Genomic DNA, 15868 nt, shown 5'->3' on the forward strand with positions numbered 1-15868 from the left:
CTTTTGTAAGTTATTGTAACATGTTTTGCTGACTGTACACTCGGTTGACTCCCTGCAAATAAAACTATGTAGGGGCTGTCAACTACTTATCTCTGTAGCGTTGTTGTTGTTGACGTTGTACATTCCAAAACATATTTCATAACTTTATGTAACACATACATATTTGACAATAATCTCCTACAAACTAACGTTTAACGGTTAACACCTGAACTGAACCGTTCGGTTATTTAATTGTTGAAATTGTCAAGGAAACCAAAATCAGGTAACATTTTATTGAATATTTTATTTTATTTTATATACAACCTAGCCTAATTAGGTACTTAAATATGTCTCATTGTAGATTTTCCTCCAGAAATCAATGCGGTCTGGATTCGGCAAAGATCCCATAGTAAGGTTCTTGTCTATTATGATATATCTCAGATTTGTATCGTCACTAGCTTGCCAATCTATGTCCAGTGCCGAAGATTTTAACGAAGTAGGGTTTCTGAAAAATAATGTTTACCTACGGTCAGTATTGGTGCTTTTTATAAACAGCAGACGAACAAATGACGTTCCACGGGAAAAGGTAGTTTATGGCTGGCGCTTCCGTCGCATAGCACCGCAATATTATTGGAGCGGCGTTAATAATAGAACGTAAGCACCATAAGGTACCTTTACCCGTGGGACGTCACAAATGAAGGCGCCGCTTATAACTATTACTGCTCGAAATTGTAGTATAAGTACTAAAGTACCTAACTCAAGAACCGTAAGTAGGACCAAATTAGGTTTTCCGGTTCTTCTCTTTAAACGTAGTAGAAGTTTAGGTAAGCTGGAGTGAATCGAGTTCTTGATATAGTCTAGTATAATGAAGTTCCGCAACTGTAACTTACCCGAACTTCGCAAAATTAGTCCACATACTAGTCATTCTCTCAACTGTCTTTTCGTCATTCCCTTTTAAAGGCAAAGGCCAATAAATTGCCGGATTGAACAAATAGAAGAGGTCGTCACCATGGGCCGCCCCTTTCAGATCCTTCAGGCCCAACAAGATCTTGGCCAAGTTTCTGTAAGAATCGTACTTGAAGTAATAATTGTAGATAGGTAAATGATTGTGATTCAGGAAGTACTCGGTTATAGCCACTGATGGGTAATGGAACATCACATCAGATATTAGATCTATTAAATTATTCACTGAACTATTGTTAATTGTATCATTTCCGAAGTAAAATCTCTTGATTTTGTTTGCAGTATCTTTTCTTTCTTTAATACTAGAAAAATACATGTTGTCAGGCAAAACAGCAGGAAAGTTTGCATTTAAACTTTGATACACTTTCTTGTTTAATTGTGTCACGTATAGAATGCCTTCCTTATTGTTATAGCCAATGATCATAGATACTTTATTGTACTTCCCCGATTCAAGTATGTCTTGAGGATTCATGGCCAGAAATGGTTTGTTATTGACCCCCTGCTTTTCAACACACGGTCTAAAGACATATTTTGATAGTAGATTTGAGGAGGTGACTGATGCACTTGCAATCAAAATATCGTTTTTTGAGGAATTTGTGAAAATTCTTAATAGGTCAAACGGGTTTTTCGTGTTGTAGCCCATCTTGGCCGCAACTAATGATGCACGATCTATTGGGTCATTTGGCAGAGCGAAAGGCGACAGGGCTGAGGCGCTTTGCATTATAGCTCTTCGAAACAGGCCTTTAGCTGCGGGCGATAATATCAAATAGCTGACTGATGCAGACCCTGCACTCTCACCGAAAATAGTCACTAAGTCTGGGTTGCCGCCAAAATTCTTAATGTTATCCTTGACCCACTTAAGTGCAGCCACTTGATCTTTCAAACCTGCGTTTCCTGGCGCACCCTTAATTCTGAGGCACAGAAAACCGAAGGGGCCTAGACGGTAGTTGACAGTGACAATGATAACTCCTTTTTTCACGAGCGGTTGAGGGTTGTAGAGATAGGCGCTACTGCTGCCAGTCTTGTAGCCGCCGCCGTGAATGAACACCATGACGGGGTAAAGGCGCTTGTAGCTGACCTGGCCGGGGGTGTACACGTTCAGGATCAGGCAGTCTTCAACACCCACGGGTAGCTGTAGACGGTCATGGTATTGAGCGCAAACGACGCTGGTGTCGGACGCGTTGAATACTCCCAGCCAGCGCGGTGGAGGGCCTGCCTCCTATAATAAAACCATATAAGGAATAGGTAAATAAAAACAAATCATAAATAAAATACTTACCTACTATTCACATAAGTGACATTAAGTACCTACATTTATTTTACCCACTTTACCCTGACTTTACCACACAACGACCGTTTGACCAAAAACCAAAAGTACCTAATAGAATAGCATACAATTTGTAAACTGTTTCAAAATTTTCTATTAATGCCCTTACTTCCTTCATTTGACTACCTACAGGTAGTGGTTAAATTTATAACTTTGTTTACTTATTTGTAAAATATGTATTTGTAGTTTAATTATGAATTAAAAATTGGTGGGATCTCTTCGTTTGAGCGCTAAAATATCTCGGGTGAAATGGTTCATAATTCCACCCATGGTTAACAATATACTATTTCTCAATTTTCATATCGGTCCCATAGACACAGGTACATTGTTCAGTATGACCATCGCAATACATTTTTGACATTGGGGATCACGACCCCGAAATCAGCCATCCATGTAGTCCCGTTGGACTTTAAGCGCATCCAACGTCAACGTCATCAGCGCTGGATGGCATCCTAGAGGGTAAATAAAATGGACATTTACGCACTGGTTTCAAAAATGAAAGAAAGCGTTTTAGGCCTTCTTTTCATTCCATTACCTGGAACCTCTCATCCACCGTGCCATACGGTATTCCCAAATATTGCCAATAGCCCTTTTTCATCTCCAACCCTATCAGTTTCCCCTGAGGTATTTGTAGCACTGGCGTATTTTCCGCAGCACCATGTATTTGGAGCACGAACACTTCCATTACCCATATCACTAGAAGTCGGGTCATGATGGCAAGGTGAGATTAAACTTTTCGATGCTTGTGTTTCTTGTGTTGTAACCACATTGACTAACTTTAATGACACGCGACATTCTTTCTTATAGGATTCTGTTCGTGCCAATAATCGATTCCATTGTTGTATCTAGGCAGTTCCTTTGTACCTACAGCTACAAGTTATTTATTGCGAATAATGCGATTTTTTAGCGGAGTGGTTACAACAGGCTTTAATGCCCCCAGTGTAAATAACTAGTTTTTAACCCCCGACGTAAAAAGACGGGTGTTATTTTCACCGCTATGTGTTCTCTGTGTATAGGTGTCTGCTACTTTAGCTCTCGGGAGAACCGATTTGGATTCAGTTTTTTTATTTGAAAACCTGTTTCCTAGTGGTGGTTCTTAGACATGTTAAGTTTTATACCTATCGCTTATTAAAATGAATATACTGATATTCACTTCTTCGAGAAATGGTTCTAAAAACCCCTTCATTGGCTCATAGATGCCTGTCATGGGGGAAAAAAAACTATTGATTGTAGGTTAATGATAATAATGATTGAAACAATGCAATCCAACAAGTTGTCATATAGGTAAGTATTGACTACTTTCAGTTCAGTTCAAATATAAATATACCTACTTTATTCATGTAGGCCTATACTGCAAAACGTAATTCAAGACCAAAAAAGTAAGAAAATGTTGCCACTGCAATAATTTGTTTGTAAAATAGTAAATTCATTTTGATAAATAATCACGCTAAGGTAATTTATTCACTAGTAATTTTACTCCTACTATTTAAAAAAGTACTTTTATTTACTTATCTATCTATATATATAAATGCAAGTGTCCTGACTGACTGATTCATCAACGCAGAGCCGAAACTACAAAAGCCAGAAAGTTGAAATTTGCACACCAGATTGCATTTATAAAGTGTACAAGAGATAAGCGATTTTGAGAAATTCGACCCCTAAGGGGGTTAAAAAGGGGATGAAAGTTTGTATGGGGTTAAAGTTTTATTTTAAGCTAGGAATTTGAAACTTCGTGAAAAGATATATTATTAAAATACAAAAAAACTAATTACAGCGTTTTTGAAAATTCATCCCCTAAGGTGGTGAAAAAGGGGTTGAAAGTTTGTATGGATATCAAAAAAAATTTCAAGCGGTGGACTTGAATCTTTGTATTTAGGGATATTATTAGAAGACAGGAAAAGTAATTTCAGCGTTTTGTAAAATTCATCCCCTAACAGGGTTAAAAAGGGGTTGAAAATTTTAATCCATTACAAATGCTTTGAAACTTAGAAAGGCACAATAGCCGATTTCAAAAAAAAGTCATTGCAACGTTTTTGGAAATCCAACCCCTAAGGGGGTTAAAAAGGGGATGAAAGTTCGTCTTCGGGTGCAAATTTTATTTTAAGCAAGGAACTTGAAACTTTGTGAAAAAGTATCAAATTCAAATACAAGAAAATTAATTTCAGCGTTTTAGAAAATTCATCCCCCAAGGTGGTGAAAAAGGGGTTGAAAGTTTGTATTGATATCAAAACATTTTTCGAGCGCGGGACTTGAATCTTTGTATTTGGGGATATTATAAGAAGACAATAAAAGTAATTTCAGCGTTTTGTAAAATTCATCCCCTAACAGGGTTAAAAAGGGGATGAAAGTTTGTATGGGGTTAAAATTTTCTTTTGAGCTACGAATTTGAAACTTCGTTAAAAGATATATTATTAAAATACAAGAAAACTGATTTCAGCGTTTTTAAAAATTCATCCCCTAAGGTGGTGAAAAGGGGGTTGAAAGTTTGTATAGATATCAAACATTTTTTCGAGTGTGGGACTTGAATCTTTGTATTTAAGGATATTATTAGAAGATAGGAAAAGTAATTTCAGCGTTTTGTAAAGTTCATCCCCTAACAGGGTTAATAAGGGGTTGAAAGTTTAAATCCATTACAAATGCTTTGAAACTTCTTAGAAAGGCATAATAGCCGATTACAAAAAAAAAGTGATTGCAATATTTTTGGAATTTCAACCCCTAAGAGGGTTAAAAAGGGGATGGAAGTTCGTCTGCGGGTGCAAATTTTATTTTAAGCAAGGAACTTGAAACTTTGTAAAAACGTTTTAAATTAAAATACAAGAAAACTAATTTCAGCGTTTTTGAAAATTCATCCCCTAAGGTGGTGAAAAAGGGGTTGAAAGTTTGTATGGATATCAAAAAATTTTTCGAGCGCGGGACTTGAATCTTTGTATTTGGAAATACTATTAGAAAACAATAAAAGTAATTTCAGCGTTTTGTAAAATTCATCCCCTAACAGGGTTAAAATGGGTTTCAAAGTTTGAATCCATTACAAATGCTTTGAAACTTCTTAGAAAGACATAATAGCCGATTACAAAAAAAAGTAATTGCAACGTTTTTGGAAATTCAATCCCTAAGGGGGCTAAAAAGGGGATGAAAATTCGTCTTGGGGTGTAAGCTAGGAACTTTAACTTTTTGGAAAAAAGGTAATAAATTAAAAAACATGAAAACTAATTCAAGCATTTTTGAAAATCATCCCCCAAGGTGGTGAGAAAGGGGTTGAAAGTTTGTATGGAGATCAGATATTTTGTGAGTGCGGAATGCGGAACTTGTATCTTTGTATAAGGGCATAGGTACCTATTATGAAAATACAAGAAAAGTAATGTCAGCATCTAACATCAAAATCCACTTGACTTAAAACTTCATACAACTTGCTAAAAAAGAAAAGTACTTAATTTCAACATTGCTTGGATATGAAAATTATTAAATTATAGGTACTAAAGATGTAAAATGTTGAAGATAAGATTCCACGCGGACGAAGTCGCGGGCAACAGCTAGTTTGTACATAAATACAAGACGCGCTAGTAAAAAAGTGGCAACATTTCTTACTTTTTTTGGTCTTGAATTACGTTTTGCAGTTTAGCAAAAAGCACTTATGAATATAGCTGGTCAAGCAAATCTTGTCAGTAAAAAAAGGCGCGAAATTCAAATTTTCTATGGGACGACATCCCTTCGCGCCTACAGTTTTCAAATTTGCCGCCTTTTTCTACTGACAAGATCTGCTTGACCAAGTTTAGTTACATGTATATCTTATCTTAAGCTAATTACTCGGAGTAATTTATTGATGTTAATATAATTCTATAGTAATATTGGATTATTACTAAAACTGAAATGGTTTTACACTGAATTTTATACTAGGTACTATTAGGTACTACTCGAATTACTAGGTACTTTACCTTTATTACCTTTGATTTTCGTCGTTGGTACTTGGTAGTTTGGCGTTGGCGCTCGTATGCAAAAGAGAGTCCGAGACTGAAACGGTACCTTTCACCCCAGTTAAACACTCTACTTTTCTTTTCGAATACGAGGAAAGTAAAATATATACAGTGTGGAAAGATAAGTCGGGCCCTGGAGGGAATAAACTACCTTAAATCCTTAAGCTGGCTCATTTTACTTAAAGGAGACATTCCTTTATTTTTAAAAAGGGCACACGCAGTGCAAGTGTTTATACGTCATAATTTCATAGAAGTTTGACGTTTTAAATAACACCTGCACTGCGTGTGCTATTAAAATCGTTGTAGACTTTTCTTGGTCTAACTCTAAATATTTTTGAACATAAACAAAAATATTGAATTATAAACGTCAGTATTATACCTTTGCTGATATCGTGACTTTACCTAAACAAAGTATTTTATTTACAACCTATATAGCTAGGTACTTGGTTCGTATGAATTAGTGACATAATTAAAAAAGAAAGCTATAACTCCCTAGGGAATTATAGCTTTTTTCACAAATATGAAATAAGCTCTTTTTCGAGTAAGTGTGAAAAACATTTATTATTTAAACACAGTCGTTGTTTATATTATATGTATTTACACCTGTCTATTCATAATGTGGAAAGCTTTGTTATTTAACCACGCGTAACTGATTGTTAATTGTTCTCCGTGCGATTACGCATTTTAGGGTTTCTTAAAAATCAGGAAAAGGAAATTAGTAAACATACACACGGTTTTGCATCCATAGATTATACTAAAAAAAACCTTCAGAATACCGCGATACGCGATAGTGAATTCAGACTTTGAAGCCAGGGTTAGTAGCTACAGTCAGCAATACTAACATACACATTCTATGCAGGGAAAAGGTACAGTCAACGGTAAAAATATGGGTGTACAAATCATTTCAAAATTATGTCCCATAACTCTTATGTCAGTGAATTAAGAACTATGGGACATATTTTTGAGTAAATTGTCTACACCCATATTTTTACCGTTGACTGTACTCCTTTTCTCTGCAACTTACTGTACCAATACATAAATTAGGTACATAATATATAGGTAAGTACCCGCGACCCGCCCCAGCTTCGCACGGGTAGAACCTTAACAAATTATACACCCAAATCTTCAAGAATCACTATTGATAGGTGAAAACCGCATGAAAATCCATTCAGTAGTTTTTGTGTTTATCGGAACATATAAACAGATGCAACGTATAGTGATTATTGTTTTTAAGCTGGTAATCATGGTAAGTACGTACCTATAGGTGACTACGTCTTTTTTATTTCCTTGCATAATGCGCTGTAAGAGAGGTTGGGTTATATGTATGTTTAATTAGGTAGGTACCTACTTACGAGCGAAAAGTCAATTTCCAACATGTCTCCTTGCCCACTTATGTAGGTATCTATATCACAAATAACTCCTTTTATATTTATTAATATAAATTACTAAAGGACATAAACAGGAATACAAAACTAAAACTAACTACAATTAAAATAACTAAAACTAAAAATTAAAAATACCTATCAAAATTTCGTGCCCTCGGGAGGGTGCGTCACAAAACTCACAAATAACTATTTAAGAATAACATGCATTAATTACAACGAGAGTTATTCTACTTCGTAACGGAACCCTTCACAGCGTTTACTAGAGTCGTAAATATTTGATTTCATTACCTAGGTTGTGACTTGTGATTTCATCTTTATTGTTAGAAAGCCTACAAAAGCAATCTGAAACAGTAATCCCCACCATTTTACATCGAATTATTGACAATAACGTTCGACAGGCCTATAGTTAAAGGAATAGCAATGTTAAACACGTAAGTATTTTAAATAATTAGGTATTTATTCGGAGCTGGCTAGTTTCTTTCATCTCTTTTATTTATTGTGAAATTTTGTTCATCAAAAATCCGACAACTGGCGGAACGCAGCCGAGCACGAACGAAACGCTCGCAGCGCGCTCGTTCGTGGCTTGTAAGTCGGTCCACATTAGACGAATTTGTGTTCGGCTCGTGCTCGGCTCGCCTAGCGTCGTAGACGCACCTAAAGGGATTTGCTTCGCGCTCGCAGTGCGCTCGTGGACGTATTCGTTGTACGTCCACACTTGACGCCGGGCCCGAACGACAAAGCCGAGAAAGGCTCCGCTTGTGCTCGGTTCGTCTAGCGTAGACCCACCTTAAGATAATATAAACCTAAATTTTGTCTCAAATTGTTACTTGGGATGTCACAGCCATACGAAACTGATCTGTCGGCTAAGTAACATTATTTTTCAACCCAAAACATCCGAACCTAACTCCGACTTGTTTGCCGACCAAAGTCATAAATTTTTTAAAGAAATTTTACGTTTTTGTGAATTAAACATGCAATAGGTAGCTTATTAATCGCTTTATTATTACTTAGGTACTTAATTTTAATTTTACTACTTAATTTTACAGTGCATTGGTGTTAGCTGTAATGCTGTAAAATCTCATTTCAATAAATATCAATATCAATATCACTTTTGACACGGACAGATCAGTATCTTATCGCTCTAAAGGTGGCCACTGACGAGCCTGCCAACAGTCCAAATAGCGTGGCTGCAATCCAAAATCGGTCCGTGAATGTCAAAAACGTAACAATGCCGTCCATTTGGATGAATCCATTGTAGCGGCATCCATTTGGAAGGCTCGTCACTGGCCTGCTTAACATCTTATAACCATTGTTAAATCCTTAGAGCATTTAATAACCGGAGTGCCCCCTCTGCCGAAAAACTTTTGTATGGACTGACATGACTATTTGTACGTTACGTATGTACAAATCATGTAAAATAGCAATACATTTGACGTCCCCTCCCCCGCAAAAATTGGCCTAGTGTTTCGTAAAGAAAATTACAGCGATGATATCTCCAGTTACAAAATGCTCTAATAAGGCACTTGTCCCACCGCCGACGATGAGCGATAAGCGAGTAGAAAGATAAACTAGAAACGAGTGAGCGAGCGGCGAGAAGCGAGTGTTAGCTCTAATAGTTTTGTCGCTCGGCTATAGGCGAGTGTTCGAGTGCGACGGGCTATTACTCGCGTCACTCGCTCGGGTGGTGCAGCGTAGCCGAACACGCAGACGTCGCAGACTTGTTCAAACTACGATGCGAGCATCGCCGAGCGAGTACCACTGAGCTAGTTTTATGTTATCGCGGTGACAAACTAGTAGAGCGAGTGTTCTCGCCGGCAGTGTGAACAGCCAGCGATGAACTATTAATAGATGTGTCTCTTTTACAAACACGGGATCCTAATCCTTTGTTAGTTTCTTGGGCGAGAAAATCGCCGATAGTTAATCGCTTACTCGCTCTTGGTGGGACAAGTGCCTTGGGTTAAATCGGGCCGTTAATCAAATATTTCTTTCAATATCAAACACATGCCTATTCTATTGCAGATATGTGATGGCGGCCGCGATTTGTTACGCCATGCTATGGATCACTAAGCATTTAAATGAAAGCCTAAAGGACATTCCGAAGGGATAGCAAATGTTGCCTTAGAATCTGTGTGTACAATTTTACTGTATTTAATAAAATATGGAAGTTATAACTAGTTAAGTTCAGAGCTTTTAGTAAGTTGTTAATATTAGAGATACGAATGGCTTTAAAACTAGGTACTTATGCCTATGCAAAAAATCTTGTGTCATCATCGAAAGCAAACTTACAAGTGTACTTATATATGTATAATAATACAATACAATACCTCACACAGTTTACAATATAGAGGCACAATTACAGAATCAAATAAAGACAATTGGATAGAGGTAGAGTTAACACAGGCGATCTTATCGCTTAAGATGATCTCTTCCAGACAACCTGCATTAATTAACCTGTATAATAATGTACAAAATATTGTATTAAATATTGTTTGTAGGTAGATATTGAAGTTCTGAGGAAGTCATTGGTAAGAGGGCTAATAAAAATTCATGTTGCTTTCTCATATTTTTTATTTCGAGTCTATCGTTCACGATAACATTCCGACTTTCGGACTTTCAAAATAACCCCTCTCCCTCCCTTTGAATAACGCTTTTAATGCTATCTAAATAAATGCAAGTGTAATAATATTGGTTCATAACTTACTCAAAAATAATAGTTAGTAGAGTTAGACCTAGAAAAGTTTGCAGCGATTTTGATAGTCCACGCAGTGCAGGTGTTATTAAACTTCAAACTTCTATGAAATTATGACGTAACACTTGCACTGCGTGGGCTATCTAAATCGCTGTAGAATTTTCTTAGTTTAACTCTAGTTCTTAATTCTTCGACATAAGAGGTGCGGGACATATTTTTGAGTTATAGTGCACCCATATTTTTACCAGGGACCGGCTCGCTATCCCTTATAACTTATAAGTAAGCTTAAACTTATGATAGGGCTTAACTCACCATACCCTTTGCCCGACAAAACCCTTTCATTTTGCTTTTAAAGCCCTTGTGATCAGCGCTAACCCATATGATTAAGCGGTACCTTACCTATCCAAATTATACCCTTACAAAAAACACTTATCATCCGCTCACCAATACAAGCATTTTTCTTTTAATAGTTATATAGCCTTATAAAAGGATAGGCTTTTGGGATATAAGTGCTAATTTAAATTCAAATTTAATCGAAATCGTTAGAGCCGTTTCCGAGATCGCCGGAATATACAAATAAATATACAAGAATTGCTCGTGAGGTATAAGATACGTGCTAATATAGTAACGTTCACACGAGCATTCTGTTTGCGGGATACTTCACGCATACTACAGATAACGGTATCGTGCAGAAAACCGTACCCGCAAAAAACCGGACGTCAGTGGGAAATAGCTCTTTCTTATAAAGCGTCAGTTTTATTGTTTGGCAAGTATTTTGGTCAGGGATAGGTAGTCAAATGAACGAGCTAGCAGTTCGAAATGGTCTTTTTCTGGGTTAGCCATCTTAAAGGGTCGCTTCATTGAATGGTTTTTATCGAGGAAAGGGTTGTCCGGTCGCTGATTTTTACACTTTGACTAAACCTACTAACTCCTCCTAAAAACTGTTTACCTTTACTAGTTAGACCAGAACCGAATGAACCGATGCATTCATTATATGTACCTATATTAGAAGTCGTGCAATTACAAATTTACAATGTACCTAATGAATGCACGTAGTGATTTAGTAGGGTGGAGGCTCAAAAGCGATCTGGTCCGGGGGCGGGAGCTCCTTCATATAGTGTTTTTCAAGATATGTCTGCAGGCGCATCATCCAGCGCATGACCCCAGCGGCTATTAAGAGGCTACAACAAAGAAAATATACTATATATATTATACTGAAGTAATAATACACAGAACACAATAATACGTGCTGATTGGAAAATCTTGCAGGAGGCCTTTGCCAACTAGGCGCACAGACTGATTGTCGATGTCTTAGATTAAGGAAAAAAAAACTTTGTAAGAAAAAAACATTTTTAATAAAAGGCTTATTATTACTATTATGTCTCTCCATATCTCAGGACCATGGGGTCCGTCCCGGACCTTTGGGAGGCATGCGTGGGGCCGAAGCCAACAGCACAGAGGCCCTTTAAGACAAGTTTGATGTTATGTAATACACCAGCTAGAACCCATTGTGTTTCGTGGTCAATTGTGTGTTATTCCAGCCGTGTATGTGTAATTTATTTACATCAACAGTCAAGTTAAAAGTACCTGAATATAACATGATTAAAATCGACTTTTTACATCCCTAAAAGAGCACACATACACGTTTTTACGCACACATACACAACCTGGGTCTACCTAAAAAGGGGACACCTGGATTTGAAGTCCATCTTGTCAACAGTATGGTTGTCCTTTTTTGACAAACGGCATTTTTAAAAGAGAAATGATACTAGTTGCTGCGCCGTCAAAGAGAACAGACAGCGTTGGGGCCTTGGTCCATACTAAATTGTTGCCATGTGTAAGCATTTTACGTCAAAAATGTGACAGTTACGTAGAAAGTGGTGCCCTCATTTATTTTCTACTATTTTATGTCGCACTATACGAGTAGGTGACTACTCGTAATATAGACCGGGAGATAGTGACACATTTTACTGGGTCATTTGTACCAGTATGGCGGTTCGTCAGGGGTCTAAGCATGTAATGAAGGAAAGAAAATGCTATGACCATAGCGCTGGTACCGGCGGCCCAATCGCGTGGGCGTTAGTCGAACGTGTCGGATAAAATACGAGTGTCGAACGATTTGTACCACAAATATCCTCGTATTTTCCGATAGTCCATAAAAAAGAAGTAGGCGGTAGCGTAATGCCATACTTCTCCGGTGTGACTTACAGCCCGCCATACTGAGGCGAATACGTTAATTAAAAAAAAACAATTCAACCATTTGTGCCAAGCTAATTTTTGCACAGGTGATCATCGTCGAGCAGCCATTCATGGACATCACCATGCCATACTTTTCGGATGGTTCCAAATGGCCGCCATACCGCCGCAAGGGAGTTAATTTTTTTTTTATTGCTAAAACGATTTGTACCATCTTGAAATTTTTTTTCAAGACTTTCTGTGTGATCATAAATGGAAATCTCATAATGCCATACCTGTAGGAGGTGGCAAATGTGTACAATTTTTTATTTTTATTTCAAGTATGGTGCCCCTTTTCCCCCCTATTAGAAGTATGGCAAATATAATAATGGTCACATTGCATCATATAATTTCCAAAAATCCAAATGCCATACTGGTACAAATCGTCAAAAAATTGTTTTTTGTTTTAAGTCTTGGCTTAAGTCTCACAGTCGTCCGCCCCGTAGTTATAATCTGGAATTATTTTTATTAGGTATAATTGTATCCAAACAAACAGAATATGATGATGCCATGCTGTAAAAAAATATTTTACGTATATAGTAGTATACCCTATAATGGACGTGGAACCAGTAATGGGACAAAAAAACATAATTCCTCTAAAATAAGTATCTAAAAGTAGTTTATAAGCACTGGCTGTATATTATCATAAATAAGAGCCCTAGAGCTGTTTCAGTTTGAAGTTTCATTAAATTTAGTTGCTTTTTAAGAAATTGGCGTCAACCCAAAAGTTGTCTTGTCACTGAAAAAAAAAATACCACTACGAATTCTTAACAACTTCGCTAAGAGAGGTGAGTTAATTTATTAAATTTCAATTAATTAATACTTGATGAAAACTAGAATGTGTTTTGTTAATTGCATTTACCATGAGATAAGGTATACAACACACTATGTTGTGACTCCACAGATGTAAAAAAATAGTGGTATTTGGCCCAATCCCATTATAGGAGCTGTAAAACTGCGTACCTCCTATGATGGGACAATTGACAGAATGATGCTTGCCATGCCAGAATTTCATGTTTAAACAATACAGAAGTAAAATGTAGTTACGAAATATGTCAATCGGGAGGTATTCTCGGACTTTGGATAAATTAATATTGTTTTTCCAAACTTTTATTTCACTTGCCCTGTTAGTTAGTGTGGGTCCAATCTTGGTAGCTGAATTTGAGCCACTTTTCGATTTCCGATTCAGTTGAAATTTTGTGTAAGCACGTAATTAAGTATGCAAATCGGATGATAATGCAATATTATGATAACATGGACCTGATGATGATGATGGCATCTGATGATGGAGACAGGAGGTGGCCATGGGAACTTTATCGCAATAAACCCTAACTAATTGTGTTTGGGTATATTAGAATTGTCTCGATGGATCTAATACAATAATAATTGGCTCTGGAAAGAAAAATACATTCAGCGATAAAAGCTTATACAAAAAATTTATTTTTTTGCCGTAACTTATTCCCCATTTCAATATTTTATACTGATAGAGCAATGTCCATTATAGGTGGCCCATTACTGGATCCACGTCCATTACCGGGGGCCCATTACTGGAGCTTTGGTGTCCATGACTGGAGAAAAAAAGCATAGTTTTAATTTGTTAAATATGTGGAAACTAATTGCTGTATCATTGATACAACACGCCTAAAACATGAAAGACGGATAGGACTTTCATCTTTTAACACGCTAAGCGGTAGACCATTTACATGTATACGGGAAATATCATAAATACTCCCAATTTCCTCTTAAATGTCCCATGACTGGTGCTGTTACTATACATAGTCGTATTTTTGAAACGTGTCGATTAAATAAGTTTTTCAAGTATGGCAGCACTTTTTCCCCCTACTATAAGTATGGCAATTATAATAACGGTCACATTTTATCAAATACTTTCCAAAAATTTAAATGCAATACTGGTACAAATCGTTTAGCAATAAAAAAAAAATTAACTCCCTTGCGGCGGTATGGCGGCCATTTGGAACCATCCGAAAAGTATGGCATGGTGATGTCCATGAATGGCTGCTCGACGATAATCACCTGTGCAAAAATTAGCTTGGCACAAATGGTTGAATTGTTTTTTTTTAATTAACGTGTTCGCCTCAGTATGGCGGGCTGTAAGTCACACCGGAGAAGTATGGCATTACGCTACCGCCTACTTCTTTTTTATGGACTATCGGAAAATACGAGGATATTTGTGGAACAAATCGTTCGACACTCGTATTTTATCCGACACGTTCGACTAACGCCCACGCGATTGGGCCGCCGGTACCAGCGCTATGGTCATAGCATTTTCTTTCCTTCATTACATGCTTAGACCCCTGACGAACCGCCATACTGGTACAAATGACCCAGTAAAATGTGTCACTATCTCCCGGTCTAATAGCTGCTTTGTTACTGCACACCGTTGTATGGGGACCTTGCACTTTGAGACTATGCGCTGAAACTTGGCACAGTTGATTGTTAGCTGGTCTTGAGCAGAAACAGACCGGGAGCCGTTGAGAGCCACCTCTCATTTAGTGGGGGGGGGGGGGGGGAGGGGGGAAGTTCGACGCTGCCGCGCTTCACTTGGAGCAATATTTCTCTAAAACTATACCTATTAGGGCATGTAATATATCATTTTCGGATAAATTAAGGACGAGGAATTTAGTTTTGGAACAAAAACAATACACTTTCTAACAAAAAAAAAGCATAAAGTAGAAAAGACTAAAAAACGCATTTTTGATTTTATCATTTTATCATAATTAGGATTTTTTTTAAAGTGTAGCAGGAATCTGAAAACAAAAAATACAGTCGTAAAGCTACTTTTATTACGTTTAATAAAATATATAGTTTATTATACAAGACTGTTGATAAATGGGAGATAAAAAATAATATTAAGCGTGGGTCAGAGTGATCTTCATACAAAATATTATGAATGTGGGAAAGTTACTTATAATTTGTTCTACAATCGTTTATTTTTCTTGTTTTTCGTAAATAACTCGTAAACGGTAGCCCACAGCAAAAAAATATCTTTTACGTAAATAATCTGTTTCAGATTTCTTATAAAATAAGTGCTTCTTTTTTTCGCTACCATCAATATTAAAAAAAAATATTGAAGGGAGAAAATAAATACTTAGGTCCCCTTTTTTAGTAATCCGTAAATAACTCGTAAACGATGGCCAATAGCAAAAAATGTTTTATTACATGAATAATTTACATAAAATTTCCTACAAAAAAGGTTATTCAAACTTTTTCGCTAGGGTCAATATTTAAAAAGAGGATCTTAGAATTTATTTTCTCTCTTTAATATCGTTTTTAATATTGACCCTAGCGAAAAAGTTTA

General features: G+C 36.9%; 2 protein-coding genes across 2 annotated transcripts in view; one reads left to right on the forward strand and one right to left on the reverse strand.

The window, feature by feature from the left end:
* The window catches only part of LOC134663736 (protein retinal degeneration B), a 427614-nt gene that overhangs the window by 92875 nt on the left and 318871 nt on the right, over positions 1 to 15868 (forward strand). The window lies entirely within an intron of this gene.
* LOC134663858 (juvenile hormone esterase-like) lies at positions 264 to 3013 on the reverse strand. Its single transcript, XM_063520383.1, has 3 exons — positions 2805 to 3013; positions 870 to 2161; positions 264 to 484 (listed from the first exon to the last, which is right to left on the reverse strand). Exons 1-3 carry the CDS (start codon positions 2979 to 2981, stop codon positions 313 to 315), a joined length of 1641 nt encoding a protein of 546 aa, XP_063376453.1. The 5' UTR covers positions 2982 to 3013; the 3' UTR covers positions 264 to 312.

The sequence above is a fragment of the Cydia fagiglandana genome, chromosome 1 (genome assembly GCF_963556715.1).
Source record: "Cydia fagiglandana chromosome 1, ilCydFagi1.1, whole genome shotgun sequence".
NCBI classification, from domain to species: domain Eukaryota; kingdom Metazoa; phylum Arthropoda; class Insecta; order Lepidoptera; family Tortricidae; genus Cydia; species Cydia fagiglandana.